At 29.7% G+C, this 26,058-nt stretch overlaps 1 protein-coding gene across 4 annotated transcripts in view; it reads left to right on the top strand.

The window, feature by feature from the left end:
- LOC123267636 overlaps positions 1-25,288 on the top strand; it is a 302,887-nt gene extending 277,599 nt beyond the window's left edge. For 2 of the 4 annotated variants that reach the window (XM_044732361.1, XM_044732364.1), the window contains 10 exons: positions 5,528-5,749; positions 8,421-8,535; positions 10,756-11,009; positions 11,088-11,336; positions 12,362-13,859; positions 15,780-15,883; positions 15,973-16,365; positions 20,035-20,121; positions 21,188-21,354; positions 24,189-25,288. In XM_044732361.1, the coding sequence (XP_044588296.1) occupies positions 5,528-5,749; positions 8,421-8,535; positions 10,756-11,009; positions 11,088-11,336; positions 12,362-13,859; positions 15,780-15,883; positions 15,973-16,365; positions 20,035-20,121; positions 21,188-21,354; positions 24,189-24,444 (3,345 nt within the window). In that variant the 3' untranslated portion in view covers positions 24,445-25,288. The remainder of the gene's footprint in view (positions 1-5,527; positions 5,750-8,420; positions 8,536-10,755; positions 11,010-11,087; positions 11,337-12,361; positions 13,860-15,779; positions 15,884-15,972; positions 16,366-20,034; positions 20,122-21,187; positions 21,355-24,188) is intronic. The other 2 variants (XM_044732362.1, XM_044732365.1) reach the window with 2 other exon arrangements.
- Positions 25,289-26,058: the final 770 nt, after the last annotated feature.

Here is a 26,058-nt window from a genome sequence, read left to right as displayed (position 1 = left end):
AAAAATTTTCCTCTGTTTAAAAAAAATTCCATTTAAATAATTTATTTACCGTAAAATAATTTGATACTTGTTTTTTAATAACGTGTAATTATATCCCGTTATAATTAATAAATAATAATTTTTCCGATAATTTATATCAATCACCCATCAGTATACAATGAAAAATCTAAAAGCGTTAGAGATGGTATTGAGTGGATTGAATGAACTAAAGCACTTGCTTATGCACCGTCGCCAAAAATTTAGCCTCTATTTTCACATACGCGAATCTAAAATTCACTATCATTTTAAAAGTTAATATCTTTGTACGTTTCGGGTAAATAATATATTTTCCTCAAAAAAATGTAACCTGGATCTTTAAAAAAGCTAATCTTTTTTTCCAACTATCTGGCCGAAAGTAGGACAATTCAAAGAAAAACACCCAGGTCCTACAAAACTCTAAAAAAAGTTTACACGGAGAGAAATTTATAGGACCTTTCCAAAAAATTTAGAGGAACCTTTCCAAAAATTATGGGAATGGTTCCTAAAATAAAATGATCATTATAGGTATCAATCCTATGCTCATTATGGGAACCATACCCATAGTTTATTGGAAACGTTCCTATACAATAATGGAATAGCTTCAATAGATTATGGGACTGGTTCCTATAATATTATAGGAATGGTCCCTATATTATTAAAGGAATGGTTCCTATACTATTAAAGGAATTGTTCCTATAATATTATGGGAATGACGCAAATAATAATAGAAAAATATTTATGTTCATAATAATGAAGCAATTACTTCAAAAATATAAAGTAATCATTATATATTTTTTTGCTAATAAATTTTTTTTTGTAAATAAAAATTGATCTTTCATTAGAGTGAAAAAATTTCTTTTTCATAATTCTATTCACGTGTGCACTCAATCTTAAATTGTTTATTCCAACTCAGTTACTATTGCGTATATAACTTTTATTGTTTATATGAACAATATTACTTATTTTACTTATTTTAAATGATGTTATTGGGAAGCAAGTAAAACCGAGCAAAAACAGTTTCACTGTAAAAAAATCGCGCCAAGTCCACGTTCATAAGACTATTAAGAAAAAAAAATTTTATTTCTTTACAAAAAGATATAAAATAAAAAATTAAAAAATCCAAGATACCGATATGGTTGTATATGATTTTCGGAAATTAAAAAAAATTTTTTTGTAAATTTAAAAATTAAAAGAAACAATTTTGGAACGTATTTAGTGTGCGTGGTTACAAAATATTTCACTTTTTATGAAATTCCTAAAATCTATCTACTAGGACTTTTAAAAAAAAATTAAAGTACACAATCATGCACACCAAGTACGTTCCAAAATTGGTTTCTTTTAATTTTTAAATTTACAAAAAAATTTTTTTTAATTTCCGAAAATCATATACAACCATATCGGTATCTTGGATTTTTTAATTTTTTATTTTATATCTTTTTGTAAAGAAATAAAATTTTTTTTCTTAATAGTCTTATGAACGTGGACTTGGCGCGATTTTTTTACAGTGAAACTGTTTTTGCTCGGATTTCAGTATTTTTTGTAATTATAATAAAAATCGACAATTTTAATTTAATACATTTCCGGTGGCAAACTATGCCCTTTAAGCTATAGTTCATGTAAAAGTTATTCTTGCGCCGCCTGGCGTGTGTAATTGCAAGCTGTCAAATATATTTTTTTCACTGTAGTTTCCCATCTATTATAAGATTAGCATGCATTCTTATATTATTTGGTCTCTGGCCGTCCGCTTTTTACATAAGAAAAAAGTTAAAATCTAAAAATCTGGGTCGCTATAGTTTGTGCTGATTATTTTTAATAATTTTAAATAGAAATTATAAAGATAATTGATAATAATCAAGTAATAAGCGTAATAAAAAGCATGAACTACTATTATAAAATATCATATAAAAAAAAAATCAAAATAAATTTGAAAAAAAATTTGTAACCTCAAAAAACCGTTCTGCTTACGGTATATACACACTCGGTAGTCTGGCTTGAGAACGGAACTTGGCGCCAGACTCTATCGAGTCTGTTGATTATCGAAATTACTAATAATTTCAAATGCTTCAAAGTGATCATCGAAGTCACAGATAACTTGAGTTGTAATAAGAAATATCTCAATATTATTAGACGTCATCACTATAATATTATGGGAATGGTTCCTATAATATTATAGGAATGGTTTCTATAATATTATAGAAACTATTCCTATATATTATGGGAACCATTCCTATATATTATAGGAATCATGCCGATATTACAGTTATAATTATAGGTATCGTTCCTATAATTATAGGAACCATCCCCATAATTATAGTAACATTTCCCAAAAATTATGAGTACAATTCCCATAATTTAAGTAATCCCTCCTAAAATGGTAAAGGAAAACATTTCATTATAATTATAGTAATGATTTCTGTATTTTTCTCTCTGTGTACATCTCTGAAAGTAGCACAGTGTGCTGAAAACTCCACGAATCAGTCTAGATAAGAAACTATTACAAAAATTGGAAATAATTTTAGTAAAAAAAAATCAATAGCTGAAGAACAAAGAAAAGGCGGACGTCCCAAGCGTGAATTGGCTCTCCTACATCTCTCAGATAATAAACAATAGTCATGGCAACAGAAATTTTCTCATCTGTCTGAAGTAATCTAGTTAGTTGATGTCTAGGCGCAAAGTTCTCGATCCAATGGGAAATCCACCTGGAGATATTCTCGGTAAAATGGATAGCGAGAACAAGAAACTCACCCCAGGTTTCTTATTCCCCATCTCAGTTGCCAGTTCACTGGCGTCTGAAGTTATTTGTTCGCAGGCAGGCGGCAGAAGGGGGAGAATTCCCAACTACTTCACCAACACGAGCTTGAACCCCAACAATGGTGGTAGTTGTCGATGTAGTTGTTGCAGTAGAGAGCAGAGCATAAATATACGCCTTTTGCCACCTGCCAACCGTCCGGTTGGACTAGTGTTATTATTCCCGTCTCGGTGGGATTGTCAACTGCAAAATTACCACTTGGCTTTAGTTGTCCAAATTATACTCGAGATATCCTGGTGTATGTAGATCTAACCAGCTCCGACAGGTGCCTTATCCACGACTTAACCTCTCGAGAATACACAGAACTTGGTGATCATCATCATTGTTATTATTGTTATTATTCAGGTTATTATTATTTAGATCAAAGTTCAGAGCTATCAACTATCACCTTCTTTTTCAAAAATATTCATTCATTCTGGAGCTCTTTGTGATTTATTTCCTTTTTTTGAACTTTTAAGGAAGCTGTTAAATTTTGCGAAGTAAAAAAAATTTTTGTTAATTTGGAAATCTTAAAAAAAAATTGATTTTTTAACTTGAAAAGCTCTTGAGAATTTTTATATTGATAGAAAATATCTAAAACAAAGTTTTTTGACAAGACTACCAGTGTAATCTGATTAAGAAACTTTTAGAAGAAAAAAACTTCATAAAAGTCAATTTAAAGCAAAATTCAGCAAAAAAAATTCGGTAAATTTACCAAAAAAGTGAAATACTTCAAAAATTATTCAGAGCTTTCAGTTCTCTATAAGAGTATGTTTCCAGGTTGTACTAGTATGACAGTCCGTTAATGAGTTACAAAATTTCAAAGTTTGAAAAGAAAATTTTTCGTGTTAATTTAATGGAAAATTGAAATTTCCAAAAATATTTTCGATGTATTTAAGAAAATTTCGGAAAAATAGTTGATCCAGACCACCTGAAGTTTTTTGGAATTTTCAAGCTCAAATCACTGGAAAATTTAGCATATAGTTGATTTTTAAGATAAAAAATCTTCAAATTGTTTCAGAGAGTGCATTATAACTTATAAACTGCGATATCTTTTGAAAGAGTTTTTTGATTTTGATCTTCTTGACGGTATTTGATGCAGTTTCTCACTCCCAAAAAGTGTATACATGGTCTTAGGTCAGTAAATTCAAAAGTTATCTCATAAAAAATGTAAGAAAATGGTTTTAATGGCTTGCGCTGTATATTTTTGGGTATTTACTAAGGGACAAATACGATAACTTTTGAAAAAATCAATTTTTCTACTAAATTTATTTTTCAATCTCTTCATCTGCCTGAAAGGAAGTTGAGGATTGAAATTTGCAGCTTAATTTTGTTTTGTTTAATTAAAATTGATATTTGTTTGGTTGGTAGTTAGAGAAATTTAGTACTTTGAGCAACCATATAGAGAAATTTATTTGTAAAAAGAGGAACGAAAGAGGGCGTTTTATTCGTATGAAAAAAAAAACACTTTTCGCGGGAAAATTTAAACAAGTTTGAAAAGTAAATTATAAATAAAATTTCTAGTAATTTATTTGTAATTACCTCATTAAAAGTATTTTTCAATTTATTTTTTTAGTTTACCGTAGAAACCTGTTATCTTTCCTTGAAAGTGATTTTAATGGCTTATAGTGCAGATTTTCAAATTTTAATGGAGGGACAAACACGAAAACTTTTTAAAAAATAAATTTTTAAACTCAATTTATTTTTTAATCTCTTTATTTGTCTTATAGAAAGTTGTGTATCGAAAATTGCAGCTTAATATTGTTTTATTTAATTGTAATTAATTATTTTCGGCTGGCAGTTGGAGAAATTTAGTGCTTTGAGCAGCCATATAGAGAAATTTATTTGTTAATAGAGCTTTAGACAGCTAATACTGTACTTGAGTGTGTTTATTGGCTGGCCAAAGGTAATACAGTCTAATTTATTTGTAATTACCTCATTAAAAAGTTTTTTACATTTTATTTTTCATAGTTTACAGTAGATAATTGCTATCTCTTCGTAAAAAAGTAATTTTAATGGCTTATAATACAGATTTTCAAATTTTAATGGAGGGACAAACACGAAAACTTTTTAAAAAATAAATTTTTAAACTCAATTTATTTTTTAATCTCTTTATTTGTCTTATTGAAAATTGCGTATTGAAAATTGTAGCTTAATATTGTTTTGTTTAATTGTAATTAATTTTTTTTCGGCTGGCTGTTGGAGAAATTTTTTGGGTATTATAATTGGTATTTCTGTCGGGATATTACCAGTTATCTTACAGTAAAAATACTTAATATTCTATGAAGAAAAATATTTTTTTTTTAGTGTAGTGCGACCTTGAGTTTTCCTCTGCAATACCAAACCCGATTCAGGTATTCGTTAATTAACGTCTCCCAAATTTACAATACTATTATGTTTCTCGAACATAAATTCCTCGTATTCTTGATCTCGTTCTCGAGGCTGCGTCATTTTGTTCGAGCGAGGGTGACTGAGTTATAGCTCGAGTTGTATGTAAGGAAAGCTCTAAAGGAAATTCCAGCTCCTCTATGGTTTTACTTGTAAGGTAATTTCTCGGAATGCCGAGACCGATGTTGAGAATTATCACGAAAGAGGAATTGCTTCTCTTTGACGAGATGAAGCCCTGTCTCTTATTAGCGCTACGGAGCTTCATTAAATTCAAGTTACTTTCATTAATTGCATTTGTTATTATTATAATTATTTTTATTTTTATTTTTACAGCAACAGCAAACCCAGAACCAGGTATCACACAGTCCACAGGCAAATTCACCAAATCCAAATGCTCCTGGAAAAGCTAGCCCCTCTCCAGCAAGTTCCGCCTCACCAGGAACTCCAGGAAAAACTGAATCGAAACTCGTCGAATGCAGTCTTTGCAGAAGGCAGTTCAAAAATATTCCCGCTCTCAATGGTCACATGAGACTTCACGGCGGATACTTCAAAAAGGTAGATGTAATTAATTTTGCAGTTAATTAAAGTCCTGGAACTTTTTGCTCTTTTATAAATTGAGGAAATAAAGGTCTGCTTGGAAAATATTAAACATCACAAGCTTCGAGTCCAGTTTTTTTTTTTTTTTTTTAAATGATAAATAAATATTTGATAAAGAGTTGCAATTAGAGAAAAAGCTTATTTTTACGTAAGTTGTATTGAAAGAGTTATTTTTCTCGAAAAAAATACTAAATGAAAATAAGAACTTTTAGACTTAATTTGGAACAAAGGAATACGAAGTCAACCTAGATTTTAATTCGAAAAACATTTATTTTACAATAAGGACGTTCCTAGAAAAGAAATAGACACCAATAGGTTATGGGTATTGGTTTCTTTCTCACGCACTAGCGCTGCCTCTCTTTACAGACTATCACTCACTTACTTCCACTCACGTAAAATATCAAAAGTCACTAACTTCAAACATTTTTTATAAAAAAATAAATACCGCTCATTTATGTTATTTTTTATTAAAAATACTTGTTATATCTTCAATAAATAATTCTCAGTTTTTTAAAACAATCCTAAGAAAAGTATGATTGATATTTAATTTAAAAAAAATTCTAAGAAACCCGTTTTTTTCTCGAAACGTCCTTAAAATAAACTTTTATTGAGCTGAAATAAGTTTTAAGTGCAAAATTTTCGAATCTCTAGATACGCATTTTGAAATTTTGTAATAAATTGCCATTTTTACTGTGATTCTGTAAAAAAAAATAATAATTTCACTCCCTGGATTTTTTAATTATTAATAACATAAAAGAAAGACCATTCGATAGCCGAAATGGAAGTAGATTTCATACTGAATCCAACAATTATTAAAATTATCATTTCCAAAATGAATGCAAAAATGAAATTCCATTAAATAGTCATAGAGAGTCAGTAATTTTTGGCCGAGACTGATGGTGTGATATGCAAATTAAAGTTTATTTAATAAGCTTTCAGATGTAATTTACAGAAATTCAATAGGATATCGCGTTCAATTGTTATTGCACGGAAATACGGTAAAAGTGAAAATTTTTTCGATTCAAAAAATTTTTTGAATTGCTGTCATTTCTAAACCAATCGACAGATTTAGATCATCTTAGAACTTAACCTCAGAAATCGTCCAAAAAATAAGTATGTTACGTTTCATTGAAATCCGTTCAGAATTAAGGAAGTTATAGATGATACAGAGCCGGTAATATCGTATATACATATATAAACTTTTGAACCATATGTATTTTCTGAATCCACTTGACGAGCTAATTTGATACATAGCAAAATTTTTCAAAAGTTCCGTCATGAGGACCAATGCAATAGTTAGATTTCTATGAAATCTATTAAATTAGTGGATTTAAGTGTATTTATCCTTATTTCTGAAAAATTTCGCTTGTAAACAGCTTAGGTCTCACAATTATTTACGGCTCTCAATTAAACTTGACCTAGTTATTCTTCAAGTGGTTCTTAAAGTCAAATTTCAAAATCATTCAAATCGGTTTCTTTGTTTAAAAATTACAATAATTCAAAATTTAAACTTTTTTAATTTCTGGTTTTATTCAATCCTTTTAAAATTTTATCCAAAAATTTCGGAAATAATTTTAAATTTTTATATCACAATTTTTTCATATTTCTCATAAAATTTAACTCTTTCTATTTTATATTTTTTTTCTAATACCCCAAAATCTTTTCCCATTCTAATTCCGCCTCGAACTAAATTATAATAATAAAAAAATTCGATTTTAAACCCTCCAAATCTTAAATTAAAAAAATCCTGGAACTGGGCCCATAACCTGTTATCCCTAAAAAATGGCAAAACTGATTAAAAACATCAACGGTTATCTGAATCGGCCCTAAAAGTTTTCTTTTATTAAATAGAGGATGGTAGTTAGCCGGAATAGGCTCGGAAATAGCGTAGATAAAGGCCTCGGATAAAAGTTGTAGAGATAAAGACAAGAGATGGAAGGGAAGGACTAAGACCGGGTTCGGAAGATAGAAAGATAAGGCGATGATCGAATCGAAATGAACCCATTAACAAGTTCTTTCGTTCTCGGAGCAGCAATCCTGAAAAGCGTACACCCTCTGAGCAAGGGGAGCAAAAAGAGTGAGCAAACATTGTCTCAAGCTTTTCCCATTATGCTGATCCAATCTGACGGCTCTGCAGAGATGTTTCTGTGTACTCTTCGTCGATATTATTTTTTCCGGGCAAACGATTTCTGTTCTGATTCCGAGGCATCATTGATAACGCATACAATTAAACTACGTTCCAGTAGATAAATCCGCGAACTCCGGCATTGAAATTTAGATCGAGCTACTGGGATTTCCCAATCAACGCATTAGTGTCCGTTCAATATTCATGAATCCGCAGATGTATGACCATGTCAAAGACGGGATCTATTTGGAACGTGATGTGTCCAAGTTGGAGGCTGGACAAACCAGTGATCGATAGTCGGGGGGTTGGTACCACTTCAAGATAATGACTCTCGAGCAAAGGTTGCTTAATCTGACCCTGAGTCTCTAGAAATGTCAGAGATTCCATATCAGGGATAATGAAATGCCCCTATTAGCTCTCTCAGTGATTATAATTACGCATGTGCGATAATTTACGGATCTTATCTGTCAATTCGGGGATTGCTCAACGATTTATTGTTTTCAGGATGGCGAAAACAAAAAGAACGAGAAGAAGGAAGCTCCTGGACCTCCGCTTCAGACGGCTTCGGTCAATGTCCGGGCGCTCATTGAGGAGAAGATCATACAGAAAAGGACTACTGGTAAGAAATTTTTAGATACGAAATTATATATAACTAGCAACCTTGCAGTCACTACGTGACTGCCGTGACTTTTGAGATATAAATAAATAAAATTTTGCTTTAATAAATAATGACTTTTGTTAAAAATTGCACTGTAATTTCTTAAATATTGAGTTTTTTAAAGATATAAGTTCATTTTGATTTTACTCTCATCAAGAGCTTTCATTTGAGTACCCACATGCATTTTGATATATTTTTCATGTATACATATAGCTAATATATATAAATATATGAAAAATTGATGTGGGTACTCAAATGAAAGGTCTTGATGAGTATAATGTCGGGGTGAGCTTATATCTTTAAAAATGTCAATATTTCACAAGATACAAGGTCATTTCTTAATTATATATCTAGAGACAGAGCATTTTCGAATGCAGCCTAAATACTTATCATCATAAATTGATTATCGGTGAGAATTATATGAAACCTTGAAAAGGCACAAATACAAATCAAGACCTTTGCAATGACACTAAATTTAACTAAAAAATCCGATTTTATCATATGACTATCCTGGAGACAAATTTTTTTTTATTCTCTTAATAATATAGATAAATTTTTGATTCACTGCATGGAGAAAATAGAATAATTTTGCAGAGAGAAAATTCATATATTGCAATTTTTACCGTGAATATTAAAATTTTCGACTATAAAAAATTAAAATAAAAATTTATACCGTGTTAACATGGATATTTTTTCCATGAAAGCATCGGAAAAACACCTATAATTTATAGATACAGAATTGGAACCACTTTAAGAGTATAGAAAATTTTTCTTATAAAAATAAAAATGGAAAAATTCTTATTTAAACATAGTTAAAAATTCCATAATTACAAATACATTTTGACTATGAACTGTATAAATTTTCCATATGTTAACATAACAATTTTTTCTATATTGACGTAATAATTTTTTCCATGTCAAAATAAGAAAAATTAATACTTTGGCACTCAAAAAAATTTTACGCTTCGATATTTTTGCCATGAGAAATTTTCACTTGGACATAGTTTAAATTCTCATAATTACATAGAAATTTTTACTATGCTAACATAAAAATTTTTGTAATTTTTTTTTCTCTCAATAAAAAAAATTCCTTTGTAAGGATAAAAAAAAAGTTTTATTTTGACACGGAAAAATTTCGTATGTTAATATAGAAAAATTTTTGTGTTAGCATCGAAAAAATTCACATGGTACTAAAATATACAAAATATTTTGTTCATTAAAAAATGGAAAATTTTTAGCTATTTAATTTTTGTATGCACAAAAGAAATTGTAATGGTATAGTAAAAGTTTATATAAATTTTTCCTATATTGACACTGAGAAAATATCCATAGAAAAATTTATAAAATTTTTCCAACTTAACAGTTATTTTTCCATGAAAAAAATACAAAAAAATTTCCATATTTTTTTTCTTTTTTACACCCTACGTGAATTTTATCGTAAGCAAAATGACATCCCCGCATTTTATTCCGGGAAATAAAAACTGTTTGTTCAGTTTCGTTAATTCGTTAGCTTTCAGTAAAGAAAACTGGAACGTCAACCATGTAACGACCAAAACAAACAAGCATCTCTTGTTGACGTTGGATATCGATTCTTTAGAGCTTGGTATAGACAACCTCACCACAATCGATGATTGGCAATTTGCAAAAACGTAGCCTCACACTTTAGCAACAGAACAGCCAGAGGAATTGAATTCCGTAATCGGTTAGTTTGACGGCTGACTACTTTCTCGTTCCTCGGTAAAAATTATCTCACTGTAAAATTTATTTAACAATTCAAAGAAGGGAGCCTGAATAAAGCCCCTCATTCCGTCATTAGTAGGATAAAGTCTAGTTGCAATTATTAACGAACCGTTCCATCCGTTCCCCTCTTGAAGCTGTAGCTGGAGCTTCAGCTTCAGGCATTCCTTTTTAATTCCCGTCTATTTCGTCTTAACGTAGCGAAAACAAAAACCCGACAGCGAGTAATAATAAAGACGGCTCATAAAATTCGTTCGATGAAGATGGGGATGGGCAAAAAACGGTATCTTTTGTTTGAATTCATCGACTTGTTCCATCTCATTGCTCCTTTCACTTCATATTCAGCCCAATTTTCAGTTTCCAGTTTAGTTATAATGATTGATAACTACCGAGTTAAGTTTCCAACTAATTGCCATAAAGTCGCTAATTGGAGCTATCTTTTAGCAACAGAGGCCAACGGTCTTGCGAGAAACGCCGTTTTCAACAACGTCGATGTCTCTAATCACATGATCGGCAAGACCAATTTCGCCGTGCCTGCTCCACCTCCGCTGGTCACTGGCGAGAAAATAAGGCGTCTTTCTGATAGCGAGCATTTCAGACAGCCCAATATCACTGTCGGACACACTACTGTCCAGAAACAACTTCAAGAAGCCCAGACTCAGGCACAGGCCCAAGCACTTGCTGATATGATTCTTAAGGTAAGTTTGTTTGATAGATTTCCTCTGATAACTTATTTTGTCGGAGTATTGATTTATTTTTTAAATTGCATTATTCAGAGCACAACAAAGATGACAGTAAAGAGAGCGACTTCGGACCCAGGGCAGCGGGTCCAACTGACCTACCAGTCAAACTTGCCTAGCAACCAGTCCCAACAAAACCAACAGGTTTCTGAAGGTTTTACTATAGCTAATTATTCAGAGGATGGAGGATACTTTAGTCCAAGTCTTCAGGATGAAGTCTTCCAGCAAGTCACTGCTGTTCCTGATTCGGTTCTTCTGCAGGCGAGTCAGTTGGACTCAATACAGGTAAAAAATTAATTTTTTTATTAACACTGAACTGATAATGATGATCATGATTGACTTCAATAATCATCATGATCATGATAATTGGTCGTTATGCTCGACAATAATCATGATGATTGATCATAATTCATAATCATGATGATTAAACATGATTATGATAATTGGTCATTATTCATAATCATGATGATTGACCATGATGATTCATCATGATAATAATGCTTGATTATGATCATGATAACTGGTCATGATGATTGGTCAATAACATGATGATTGATCATGTTCATCATAATTGGTCATGATGATTGATCATGATCATCATAATTAGGTATTGTGATCGAACATAATCATGATGATTGATCATAATCATGATAATTGATCACGATCCTCATAATTGGTCATAATCAATGATCATGATAATTATAATTGGTCATAATCAATGATCATGATAATTATAATTGGTCATAATCAATGATCATGATGATTGGTTAAGATCATAATGATTGATTATAACCATATCGATTCTTCATGACAATAATGCTTGATCATGGTCATGATGATTGATCATGATCATGATAATTGGTCATATACATGATGATTTACCATGATCATGAAATTGGTTATAGTCATGATTCATCATGATAATAATGCTTAATCATAATCATAATGATTGACCATGATCATGATAATTGGTCCTGATGATTGATCATGATAATGATCATGCTGATTACTGGTGATCATCATGGTAATGCAGATCATAATGATTATTTTAATCATTGATGATCATGAAAATGATAATAGTGATCGTTGAAAATTATGAGTATAGTTATTGGCCACGATGATAATGATAATTAATCATGATCATGATAATTATCATTGACCATGATGATCATGATAATTATCATTGACCATGATGATCATGATAATTATCATTGACCATGATGATCATGATAATTATCATTGACCATGATGATTATGATTACTGAAATGATGATTATGGTGATAATAATCCCCTAAAACAACTAATTTAGTTCCAGGCATCTAGTCTCTTACAAGATCAACAAACAGACCAACTCCAAGACATCACCCTGGAAGACCGCTTCACCAGCCAGCACACGGTAAACCCAGATCTGCAAGCTCTCGTCAACTCACCCCTTCCCGACTCACTAGCCGAATTCAGCACCTACGGAACTCAGTACACCGAGAGTCCACACACTCTACCAACTCAATCGCCCTTGCCTTCGCCTCTGACCCGCCATGACAGCCCAAGCTTCACTTACCCAACCCCGCCCTCCAGCCAGGAAGGCCTCCTGTCAGGAACTCTTCCACTGCTGAGCCCAGAAGACGATCCGGAGGCAGTCAGACCAGTGTCTTCTCCCTTATCAGCAGCCTTCTACACAACGACCTTATCATCAGCTGCTGCAGTGGAAGAAGCATTGAACGCCGTCCTCCCAGAAGAAACTGAGGCTGACAACGGGCAGGGAAGCGGCGGGTCGGATCTCTACAGTTCTTCCCCAAATCCCAATTCTCCATTGCCAAGTCCACTATCAGCAACTCCAGCTCCCTCGCCGTTGTCTTCCTTGCCTCCTTCTTCCGTTTCTTCTCCAGGACCAGTCACCTTTTCTTCCTCGGGGTTCCCGGTGTCGCCTCACGCGCTCCAGAACCAGATGATGCCCAACTCCGAAGACCCTTTGCTGTCCTCCAGTCCCAAAGACTTCGGGGCCGCCAGGAGGAAGCAATTCGAGTTCCAGTCGTACAAGCTGATCACCAACCAGAACCTGGTGGACTTCGGCTTGGGGAACGGAAGCCTAGCGGGCATCGTCGTTGACAACAACGGAGAGTACAAGCTCATCCAGACATCCGGACTCCAGAAAACCAACGTCCTGGTCCAGGCTAGTCCTGCTCTGACCTTCAGAAAGGAAATCCGGCTGACACCCAAGGTAGAACCTGGAAGCGTATCAGCTTCGACGAATCAGTTCCAGGGCAATGTCCAGGCGATAAATCCTGCCAAGTTCCTCATCCAGGCGACGAGCATCAACCACGCGAAGCTCAAGCTCCAAAGAGGCTCACCAGCTCCTGGGGCGAACCTACCAATTCCTATTGAACAGATTAAAGAAGAGCTAGATGATGATATCTTTCTCAGTCCTGGAAATGTTTCTGCTAACAGTCCAATGAGGCAAAGCAGGAAGAGACCCAGGGTTGATAGCTACCCCCAGAACCTGTATCCGTCGAGACTAAGGCGTGCTTGTGATCGGCACTGGGATAGTTCTTACACCCCTCCGCCGATACTCAATCCCTCGAGACCTGGCTCTGGGCTCTATGCCAGGCTCCATCAGTATGAAAAGGAGTCGGAGATTAGTTCTGATGAGTCCCAGAGCAACGATTGTCCCCCTCCAAGGATTAATATTGGAACCAGGTACCAGGCTGCCATTCCGGCTATTAGTTGTGAGGAGAGAGGTCGTGGTGGAAGGGAAACTGATCATCTTTTGTGGGATCCTGGCATAATTAATGGGCTTACTGATAATGAATGTAAGTTTTTAAGGTTGATTATTTTAGTAGTTCACTGAAAAAAGTTTTACAAGTTGATTCGAATTTTTGATTTTTAAAAAGCCCGCCACGGCGGCCATTTTATAAGCAACCATCCATTTTGATTTAAAAATGCATTAATTAGATATTTTGATGTTTTCTTTATAATTATAAACTAAAAAAAAATATTTAATTCAAGAAAAATGTGATCTTAATTTCTCCGCAATTTAAATATTTGATTTTCAAAAATCCCGCCCGGCCATTTTATATGACACCCGCCATTTTGATTTAAAAGTATTGATTAGATATTTTGATGTTTTTAACTTTCCGCTAAGAAAATTGAAAATTTTCAAAATCGGGAAGTTATTTTTTTTACCCCGTTTTTCGAAAATCGAGTTTTCATCAGATCTCGACGTTTTGAGGTCCTAGGAAGCTTCCCTGACTATCCTCGCGATGGTGTCCGTGCGGCTGTATGTATGTTTGTGTGTGTGTGTGTGTGTGTATGTATGTATGTAAACCTCTTATAACTTTTGAACGGCTCTGCCGATCGTATCGAAATAGGTAGCGATCCAAAGAGTATCATTGCCATTTAATTTCGTGAAAATTTGAATTGATTCGGTTCGCTAGATTTTGAGAAATCTCAAAAATAGAATTTTCAAAAAATCGTTTTCTTGGAATAACTTCTAAATGGCTTTACCGATCAATTTCAAAAACTAATCAGCTTTTAAGCTTAAAAAATCACGTCGATTGCCACCAAGAACGTGAAAATTGGTTGATTGGTTCGTGAGTTATCGTTGTCGAAAAAATTCGGAAAAAGTGAATTTTTCAAATTTCTCTAAGATTTTCGGTTCGATCAGTTTGTGTTCAAAAGTATATCATAGATTCTGAAAAAGTGCGTAGAATACTGCCAACCACGTGAAAATCGATTCATTCATTTAGAAATTATTGCAGTTTGAAAATTCAAAAAATATTGTTTTATTAAACTTCTATCAGCCTACAAAAGCATACAAAAGCTATTTCTTTGAGCTCGGAGAGCTCAAAATAACACACAAATTGTATTTTTGAGCTCGAAGAGCTCAGAAACGTCATAAGTTTAGGGTCAATCGTTTTCCAGATTTTTTTGTAATCATATACTAAAAAAAATTATTTAATCCAAGAAAAATGTGATCTTAATTTCTGCGCAATTTCATTACTTCATTTCTAAAAATCCCGCCACGGCGGCCATTTTATAAGCAACTAGCCATTTTGATTTAAAACTGTATTAATTCGATATTTAGATTTTTTTGCAATTTTACACTGGAAAAACACTATTTGGTTCAAAAAAACATTATTTTTTAAATCTTATTATTGTTTTAAGTATTTAACTAAAATTAAATTTTAAAAATAAAACTTCTGTCATAACATATTTATGAAATTTTTGTATTAATGAAGAAATTATACGTAAAAAAAAAAAAATACTTGATTGAAAAAAATCACTCCTTAGTTTCAGTGAAATTAAAATTTTTAATTTTTAAAAATCCCGCCAAGGCGGCCATTTTAAAAAAACAACAGCCATTTTGTTTTCAATTGCCTGTATTAGACATTTTGATATTTTTTGCAATTATACTTAAAAATGTAGAAAAAAAAAATGAATTGACAGAAAAATATTATAAAATTAGAAAAAAATTGGTAATTAGACAAAAAAAAATTATCCTTTTTTATAAAATTTAAAAATAAAAAAAACTAACCTCTATGAAAAAATTAATTCTGACAAAAAAATTATCACTTATTCTTTTCAGAAATTTTTACAAAATTATTTTTTTCAATTTTTAGCTTAGAATATATTTGCAAAATAATAAACAAAAAAAAAATTGTCTCTAATAAAATTTTTTAAAAATTTTCATAGAATTTCTGGATTTTAATAAAAAAAAATTAATTTTACAGTGGAGATGTATCTACAATTCGCCTGCTGCGCTAGTGTACCTGGAGGTGGTAGAAACAAAGAGTACGCGCTGCATCTTCTGCACATGTGCAAAGGAAATATCCACGTAAGTTATTATTTTTTCCCTTCCGACTCCAATATTTCATCAAGAACGGAAAAGATGAAAAAAAAAATTAATAATTTTTGACCTTCTAGGAGGCGATGCTGAAATTAATGAGACCGACTCCAGCACTACCGGTCCAGCACCCGCTGCTAAGCTACGAGTGCCGCGAATCCGACCGCTGGACGTCCCAGGAAATGGAAGCGTTCTATCAAGGATTGCTAGAGTACCACAAAGACTTTTCCGGGATCGCCAGAGATATATGTACAAAGTCCGCGAAACAGTGCACACAATTCTACTACCTCTGGAAAAAACTATGTCCGGACGAGTACCGGCGAGTTAAAGCCCGCCATGGCAGACCAAAGAACCCCGTTAAATCTGATAAGCACTGTAAAGACACTAAAGATACTAAAGAGCTCAGGGATGCCATCGCTTCTGTCCATTCGATGGATTTCAGTGAAGAAAAGTCTATTCTTCATCGAACACTCGTTAGTATTTTTATTATTATATTTAAATTTGCAGACATTTTACAATTTTTTTTATTTTATTTGAAAAATAAATTTTTAATTATAAAATTTTTATTTATTTAAGGTAATAGCCCCCATTATTGACACTATAAGAGTGATCATGAATATTTGAATTTTTTTTTCGCGTATCAAATCAATATTGTCAACTTTTTTTTATAGGACACCTTAATCATTGTTTTTACTTATATAATTTCATTAATTAACTTTAATAGCAATAAATTTAATAATTATTATATCAACTTAAAACCAACAGGTCGAATGTGTGTATTATCGACAGCGCAAAAAATTCAAAGAGCCGATTATTGACATGCCATTGACCCTATTATTTACAGGTCTTTTATTACAGTTAAATTTATATTAACAATAATCATTTTTACTAACTAATGCAAAACTATCAAGATTTTTTATTATTTTAAAATTCATTTAAGACCTAGCTTTTCTATATTTTTTACCAGATTTTTTTTAGCAATTTTTTCTAGTCTCAAATACTTTGATTCTTATAAAATCACATGACAGTATGTAAACATTAATACGTTGATATGTATGTTGAGGGGGTTGGGTTACCTTACATTATGGCCTATGTCGTTAGTTGACGCAAGTTAATTTTTGTGTCCCTATCATTGACATCCGCTATTTTTAAATTAATTTTAACTCGATAAAGTATAAATAAATGATTATATGATTATTTAGACTAGAAATAATGTAAAATAATTTTAAACAATGCAATTACATAAAAAAAACATTGAGAAATCTGGATTTGGAAATAAGGCCTTTCTTAACAATATTGTTAAGAAATTACAAACGTATAAGCAGTTTTGGCCTACTTGAAAAAATGAAATTTTTTTGCCGTAATTAGTTTATACCTTGGAATTGAATTTTTTTATTTTTTAATTTTAAAAATATATAAAATTGTCATGAAATATCAACAATTGTGATTATTAACATATTTTAATAATGAAATAATAAAATTAAATAGGGTGTCAATAGTGGGGGTAGGCAACAATAAATTAAAATTTATTAGGTGACGGAATGGTAGTTACGGACAATGTCTCGGATAGCTTAACTGGTAGAGCCTTTGGCGCGTAACCAAATGATCTGGGTTCGAGTCCCGGTCTGGGCTGTCTGAATTATTTTTTCGGTTACCGAAAAATTCCTACTGAGTAAGGTCCCTCCTCCCCCCTTTATCCTTTATTTTCCCAGTTCCCAAATTTGTCTTTAATGACAAATTTAGCTATAAATTATGGCTCTGTCAGTAATAGGGGCTTTTACCTTATTTATTTATTCAATAAATAAATAAAAGATACCATAAACAAGAATATTTTTTTAATTCGCTCTAAGATAGCGTTGCGCACCGGATATAATACTACGTCACTCTCCCGCTAAAATTTAAATTCAAATAATTTTTAATTTTAAAATTGCTTAGCCAAATAAATTATTGAAATATTTTTATTTATTTTATACCTAATAACTTTCACTAAACTTTTAAAAACCAAAATCACAAATTTTTTATAATAAAAATTGTCAGATGTCTGCTAATTTCAATGAGCCTTTTTCCTGAGAGTAGTACAGCGAACGTGCCACGAGAGGCAGTGCAGAGGCAGTATAGTAGGGACAGACAAAATATTTTCATTTAAGACAGTGTTATTTACGCTATATTATTTTATTATTTAAAAATAATATTTAAACACAAAAAAATTTTTTTAATAACCACTATGTTAACAAAACATTGTAGTTTTGCAAAGTATACGTCGGATAATCACTATCCAGAGAAAAATGTGTTTTTTATACCATTTGTAAAACCTCATATCGACGAGGTTAGATTCCAATAAAAGATTACGAAATTATAAAGTTCTAAATAACTGATAAACTAATTACTTAGAATCATCAATTACATGTTTTCAAAATTATTTTTGAAATTAATTAAATGAATAAAAAATGAATAGCAAATTTTTTTCACACACTGATAGAAGGATTTATTTGTACCAAAAAATACTTGTTAATAGTTAACAAATCATTTATTAGAGACCACTTTTTAGTATTAAACAAATATTTCTTAGTATTTAAAATGATTTGTTTGTATTTAATAAATCTGATATTCATTTATTGAATATTAATAAATCTTTTTAAATACTAATAAATATTCATTAAGGATTAAAAAGTGGTCTCTAATAAATGATTTGTTAAATATTAACAAATATTTTTAACTAGAAACAAATCCTTCTATTAGTGCAGTTATTATTGGATATAAATTAAAATGACATATAACCTCTGTCTGTTACTTAATCGTATTCATTTATTACATATAATAATGTTTATTTATTACCATTTATATTTCATTCATTTTTCACTCTGAAATAAATCTTAAATTTATAATTATTTTCAATTTCTCTTGTTACAGTTTGAATTTACCGCTAGTTGTTTTACTAGAGTTTGTATACTAACCTGTCAATTAATTCATTTTTAACTTTTCGCTAAGAAAATTGAAAATTTTCAAAAATCGGGAAGTTATTGGTTTTACCCCGTTTTTCGAAAATCGAGTTTTCATCAGATCTCGACGTTTTGAGGTCCTAGGAAGCTTTCCTGACTATTCCCGCGAGAGTGTCACTATGTATGTATGTATGTGTGTGTGTAAGTATGTAAACCTCTTATAACTTTTGAACGGTTGAACCGATTTCATCGCGGTTGGTGCCATTCGAAAGGGCTTCGCCAAACTTAGATTTCCTGTTAATTTGAACCGATTTGGACCGATAGATTTTGAGAAATTTGGAGAAATCTAAAAAAAAGTAGGAAAAAAAATTTTTTCTGAAGTGGTTTTTTTGGGATAACTTTTAAACGGCTCAACCGATCGATTCCAAAAACTAATCAGCTATTAACCTTGAAAATCCACGTCGATCGCCGCCAATCCGGTCAAAATTGGTTGATTCGTTCGAGAGATATCGTGAACGAAAGAAAACCGAAAAAAGTGTTTTTTCAGAATTACTCCGAAATTTCTAGTTTGACCAATTGAAACTTAGAAATTCTTTATGAGGCTTAAAAAACTGCGTAGAATGTCGCCAACCGCGTAAAAATCGATTCATTCATTCAAAAGTTATTGCGGTATGAACATTCAAAAAATAGTGTTCTATGAAACTTCTATCAGACTTTTGAGCTCAAAGAGCTCAAAAGCATAGAAAAGGTATCTTTTTGAGCTCGGAGAGCTTAAAACAACACACAGATTATACTTTTGAGCTCGAAGAGCTCAAAAAAGCGGCCAGGTATTAACGGAATTAGCGGGAAGTTGCAGGGATGGCCTTTAGGGTCAACCGTTTTCCTAATTTTTTTTTCCGGTAACTTTTAAGTTACGGGACGCAAGCCAACGTTTTAATGTGACAACATTATTGTCTTTTACTGTTGCAAATTTTAATTTTGCTTCCGGAACGTCGTCTTCGGTCAAAAACATGTTTTTTTATAAGTCCACTTTACTATGTGATTAAATGGAGCTCTGACAATGTTTGTCCCTACCGAACTACTAGCGCCGCTAGTGAGTAATTTTTCGTACTTCAGGAAAAAGGCTCATTGAAATGATTAATCAACAATTCTATACTTTGTATAAGAATATAATATATTCCTAACCTAAAATATAAATTTCAGCTACAGACGAATGAAAGAGAATCATCTGCTACTCTGACAACCAGCGAAGGGGAACTCAGGCTATTTGCAGCCTACGACTGCCCTGATGTGAGTATTTTTTAACAAATTTCACCCCCTTAACCCCTAATTTTATTGTTTTCATTTAATTATACTAATATACAATACTAAAAATAATGTCAAAATTACAAGTTGTACTTACATGTGAACGTTTAAGTGTCGCATGTCGTTACGCTGTGTCTCTTTCTGCTTAAACTCCCCCTGCAAAATATTTTTTTTATTATTATTTAAGTAATTCATCATTTTTTGGATACTTAATTATTATGAGCAAAAAAAAATTATAACCTCAATTTTTTTTCAAAAGAAAACAATTTTCATTGTTTTAAAAGTGAAAAATTGCCATTAAATTAATATAATCAATTTTTTTTAATTTTCAATATTTTTTTTCCTAAAATTTTATTAAAAATAAAATAATTTACTTAAAAAACTTTTATTGAAATTAACTATTAAAATTTTCAATTATCTTTTTTAGCAAAAAATAATTTCTCAAAATAATTTTGAAAAAATCTGAGGTTATAAATTTAAAAATTTACAAAATTTAAAATTTTTTACAAACCACTTAGCAATTTAATTAAATTTTGTCAAAAATTTTTTTTTTATGGCCATTAAATTAATATAATCCATTTTTTTTTTAACTTTGAATCATTTTTTTTCCTCAAATTTTATTAAATATAAAATAATTAACTTAAAAAAATTTTGTCAGAATTAACTATTTAAAAGTTTTTAATTATATTTATTAAAAAATTTTTTTGGCAAAAAATAATTTCACAAAATAATTTTGAAAAACATTGGAGGTTATAAAATTTCAAAATTATAAAATAAAATTTTTTACAAATCACTTGGCAATTTAATAAAATTTTGTCCGATTTTTTTTTTTTAAATTAACAAAAACAAACAATAACCCAAAAATTTACATTTTGAGCCAAAAATTTTGAAAACGTTCAAAACTTCAAAAAAAGTCATTATAATTAAGTATTTATCATAATAACAATTTTAATTTAACCAATACAAAAAAGAAATTTTTGTATATTTATCCGATTGTTAGTTTTGTGTTTGTGTTGTTTATTTTGGCTTTGTGTTTTCTTTGTGTTGTCAGAGCTTTAGCGGAAGTGTAACAGTAACGATGGCCGGAAGCACCCATACCGGCGTATCCGGCAATACCGGGCACGCTACAGTCAACACCAACTCACAAACTCACATTAGTTCTGAGCAACAACTACCCGTGTCCACCCCTCTTCACTACCCCTGCAAGATTTGCGGGAAGTAAGTTTTATAGTTTATAATAATTACGATTATAAATTCTAAATTATCCCCATTTCGCCAGATAACGCCGCCATTTTGTCCTCCGATTTGGTTATAGTCGTTATATATATATATATATATATATATATATATATATATATATCATATAATATATAATATATATTTAACCGCTCACGCATGAGTTACTTCGGTTCGAGCGACCTCTGTAGTATTTTTATTAAAAACATCAGATTACAAATAGGCGCGTAGAATATAATTGTACTGAAAAAAAATAATTTTTTTAGTGCAAATAATTATTTCAATTACATTGATGTTACTTCGACACCGATCGAATACATTAATTAATTAATATTAGTCGTATGCATTTTTTTTATCGCTCTTTCATTAATATGCTTAATTTGCAATTACTTCCTCTGCACAGTCACAGATTTTTGCTTGCTAATTAACTTTATCCAATAATATATTTATTCATTAATCATATTGAAGCATGAATCACTTCATTGTTTTACGCATGACCTATTTTTGTCATCAACACAATTTTTTATTATAATTAAAACTCCGCTTATTAAGTTACTATTCAATTGTTTTCGGATGACCATTTTGGATAATAAAATTAATATTTTATTCGTATAGATTGCTATTTATAGATAATTACAATTTTATAAGCGATTATTATTAATTTATCAACGAAATTTCAATTTGGAGAATAAATTTTTACTTACTTTGGTAAAGTGATGATATTAATATCACATTTTTGCTATCTTTCTTCGGCTAAATTTAGATAAATTCTTCGGAATTATCAAAATATAATTAAAAAGAAGCTTATTTTACAAAATTATAAATATAATTATAAAGTAATTTTTACATAAAATGATATATTAACTAAATTTTGATTTTTTAGTACATAAAAATCTTCAAAAAAATAAATTTTACCAAATTCTTCCACTATTTGATTATTATCATCTATTTTTTAAATATATTCCAGTTTAAAAATAAATTTTTTAACTTTATTAATTTTTCTCGACCGTGATAATTACAATTCTTTTAACCCGTTCTTGCCTTTTCGTTCATTATTTTTTTTATGCTAGTATAAATCTAATTCAAGTGGATGGTAATATTCCATCTTCACTAACATTTTGGGACAAATAGTCCCCGGAGCGTTAGGTCGATGGGTAACCATCGAACTTGAACACTAGTTAGCTGGTGAATGCTAGTATCTGTTCGATTCAATTTTTAAGTATTAACTATGGATAGCCACTGAGAATAAAGAGCAACTTTTGAAAAAATCCATGAAAAATTAAACAAGCTACCCGGTCATTCTCCACTTACTTTCTCTTGGGACGATTTGTCCCAAAATGATAGTGAGGATGGAATATTACCATCCACTTGAATTAGATTTATGCTAGCATAAAAAAAAAATAATGACCGAAAAGGCAAGAACGGGTTAAAAGAATTATAAATTTTTTAGTTAGATTGGAAATTTGATGATATTAATATCAAAATTTTCATAAAATTTTTTCACCAATTTAGATTTATTTGAAAACTTTCTTTGAAAATATTAAAATTCAATTAAAAAAAAATATATTTAATTTAAAAATTTTTTAGTTAAACTCTTTGAATATAAAACGTTATATTACCAAAATTGGCTGTTTTTAGTATCAAAAATTCTTATAAAATTAAATTCCATTAAATTTTTACACTACTTATTTGGTTATTATTTTTTTTTAAATATATTTCAGTTCAAAAATTAAATTTTCGATTGTTTTGCTAAAATGATATTAATATCAATATTGATATAAAATTTCTCCATTTTTTTAGACATTTGAAAAAATCCTTGAATATTATAAAAATGCATTAAAAAAAGAAACTTTAAAAAAATTTTGGATGTATGAATAAAATACTTTTAACAAAAAATGTTATATCTCCAAAATTATCAATTAAATAAATATCCCAAATTTTGTAAAAAATGAATTTCACTAAATTTTTTCAATATTTTAATATTGCAATAGATCAAAAAATTTAGAATCAATGATATTAATATCAATATTTATATAAAATTTCTCTATTTTCTTAAATTAAATAAAAAAATTTTTAAATATTATAAAATTGTAAAAAAAAAAAATTTCAAATTTTTAGTACATTAATAAAATACTTTTATCAAAAAATGGTATATTACCAAAATTATTAATTAATTAAATTTTGTAATAAATGAATTTTATTAAGTTTTTTAAATATTCTAACATCTTCATAACTCAGAAATTTAGAAACAATGAAATTAATATAAAATTTCTTCATTTTATCAAATTAAAAAAAAAAATTCTTGAATATTGTAAAAATGCATTGAAAAAATAGACTTTTTAGTATATTAATAAAATACTTTGAATAGAAAATGTTATGTTACCAAAATTAGCAATTAATTAAATTTTCGAAATTTTGTAAAAAATAAATTTTACTAAATTCTTTAAATATTTTAACATAAAATTAGCTCAAAAAACTAAATTTCCCAAAAATACCCATACAGAAAAAAAATTTAATTGAATCAAGAGAAAAATTTTTGAACCAAGAAAATAATTTTGAAAAGTTTCACTGTCTTAAATGAAGACGAAAAATTTTTTGATTAATTAAAATTTACTTAAACCAAAAAAATTTTTTAGTTTAAGAATTTTTCTACTCAAATTAAAAAGATAAAGTTATTTAAAATTATTTATTTGATTTAAGTAAATTTTTTTTCTGTACAAATAATTGTCATCCAAAAATTAGTAAGCAAGCTTAAACCTAAAAAAAATGAAAAATCACCGAAATTTTCCCTAATAGAACTCTATTAATTTCCGCAGAATTTTCAACAAAGTGAAAAGCAGAAGTGCCCACATGAAATCACATCGGCCAATGCCCTCGCCAGATTTAACGGACTCTAAGAAGCCAGCTTCGCAACAAACGTCTAAACAATCTCGTGCACAATCGAACAATGCCAACAATATTACCAACAACTCGCCTCAAATAATGGAGTACCAAAAGCTCCAGAACAGTGACTTGACGAATCCAAACGCGAACCATCTGTGGCACAACCCCACAAGATTAAGACCGCCATAGAACATACAAATGCGCCTACTTCTGGTACCCTAGCGAAGGTAATACAACCTCAAAGACAATTATAGGTACTCAGTATGTAACGTGCGTTAATTTAAAAAAATCTGGAGAATTGTTGAGTAAAATGAAGAATGTAACTGTAATAAAATTAAAAGACATTCCTCGGAACGAGAAAATCAATCAAGACATGGCCTAACGTCGATATTACTATCATCGATCAAATGAAACGCGACGGTCTAAATTAATAACGCAACATGTACAATGTGTGTTTTAACAGGGTGAATTTTATTGAGATAAATCGACTCGAACAAATAATATAAATTTATCAAAGTCTACGGATAATCATTCTCAATGAAGATTAATATTATATTATGAAAAAATATATATTGATGATTATTAATTATTAAACACTAATTAATTTCCAGATACGAAAGACAAATCACGTCCAGACTATACTATGATAAATATATAGTCGTGCATGATGAATACTTATTAAATAGTAACAAAGAGTGTATTATTGTCCGTTATATATATAAAAAAAAATATATATATTATATATAATATACAAAAAAAAACGTTTCCAAATATTGTCTCAAGACAGTTTTACTAATATAATTAAATTACATTATTTATTTATTTATTTACATTCTTTTGTTGTTGTTAATATATGGGTGCATGATATTATTGGCAAATGTTATTATGGAAATGGTAATGGTATTAATAATCAGATTTTTTAGTTGGGTCTAGGTTTAATTTTCTTAATTTTAATACGATTTTAAAATTAATTTATAAATAATCAAAATATTTAAAACTGACGATATTAATATCAAGTTTTATTTTTTTTTAATAATTTTAAGGGTATTTTATTGTTTTACTGCCGCAAGGTTACTTAAAAAATATTTTTAATCACTATACAACCTCAAATTACATACTTATTAATTTTTTTATGAAAATTAATTCAATTTAAAATTTTATAATATTAAATTGAAAAAAAAATATTTTTTTCTTAAATAATATAAGCTAATCAAAAAAATTTTTTTTAATGACTCAAATTTCAACAATTATGAAAAAAATTTCAATTAATATTATTTTTTATTTAATTGTAATAATTCTTGCTAAATTTGTAAAATTATCTATTTTAAAGTTATTTTATTGTTTTACTATCTCAAAATTAACTAACAAAAATTTTTAATTATTATATTTTAATTTTTAAAAAAATTATTTAATTAATATTAATTTTGTCAATAATTTGTTGATTTTTACAAAAAAAATTTTTTTTTGTATTAATTATTATTGGTAATTTTTATCTTTAACGCCATTTTGGTCTAAATTACATAAAAAATTTTTTTAAGAACTAAAAAAATTTATCAAAAAATTTTTAATTACATTTTATTTAATTTTTCTAATTTTTAATTAATTTTCTAAAATTATCAATTGTAATTCACTGTTTTACAGTCACAAAATTAATAAAAGAAAATTTTTAATCATCATAACCTAAAATCATACTTAAAAAAAAGTGATTGAATGAAAATCAATTAATTTTTTCAACAATATTGTTTTTTATTTAATTTTAAAAATTCTTGCTAAATTTTTCTAAAATTATTTTATTGTTTTACT

The sequence above is a fragment of the Cotesia glomerata genome, linkage group LG6 (assembly GCF_020080835.1).
Source record: "Cotesia glomerata isolate CgM1 linkage group LG6, MPM_Cglom_v2.3, whole genome shotgun sequence".
Classification (NCBI taxonomy): Eukaryota; Metazoa; Arthropoda; class Insecta; order Hymenoptera; family Braconidae; genus Cotesia; species Cotesia glomerata.
This window is presented reverse-complemented; position numbering and strand designations above follow the sequence as displayed.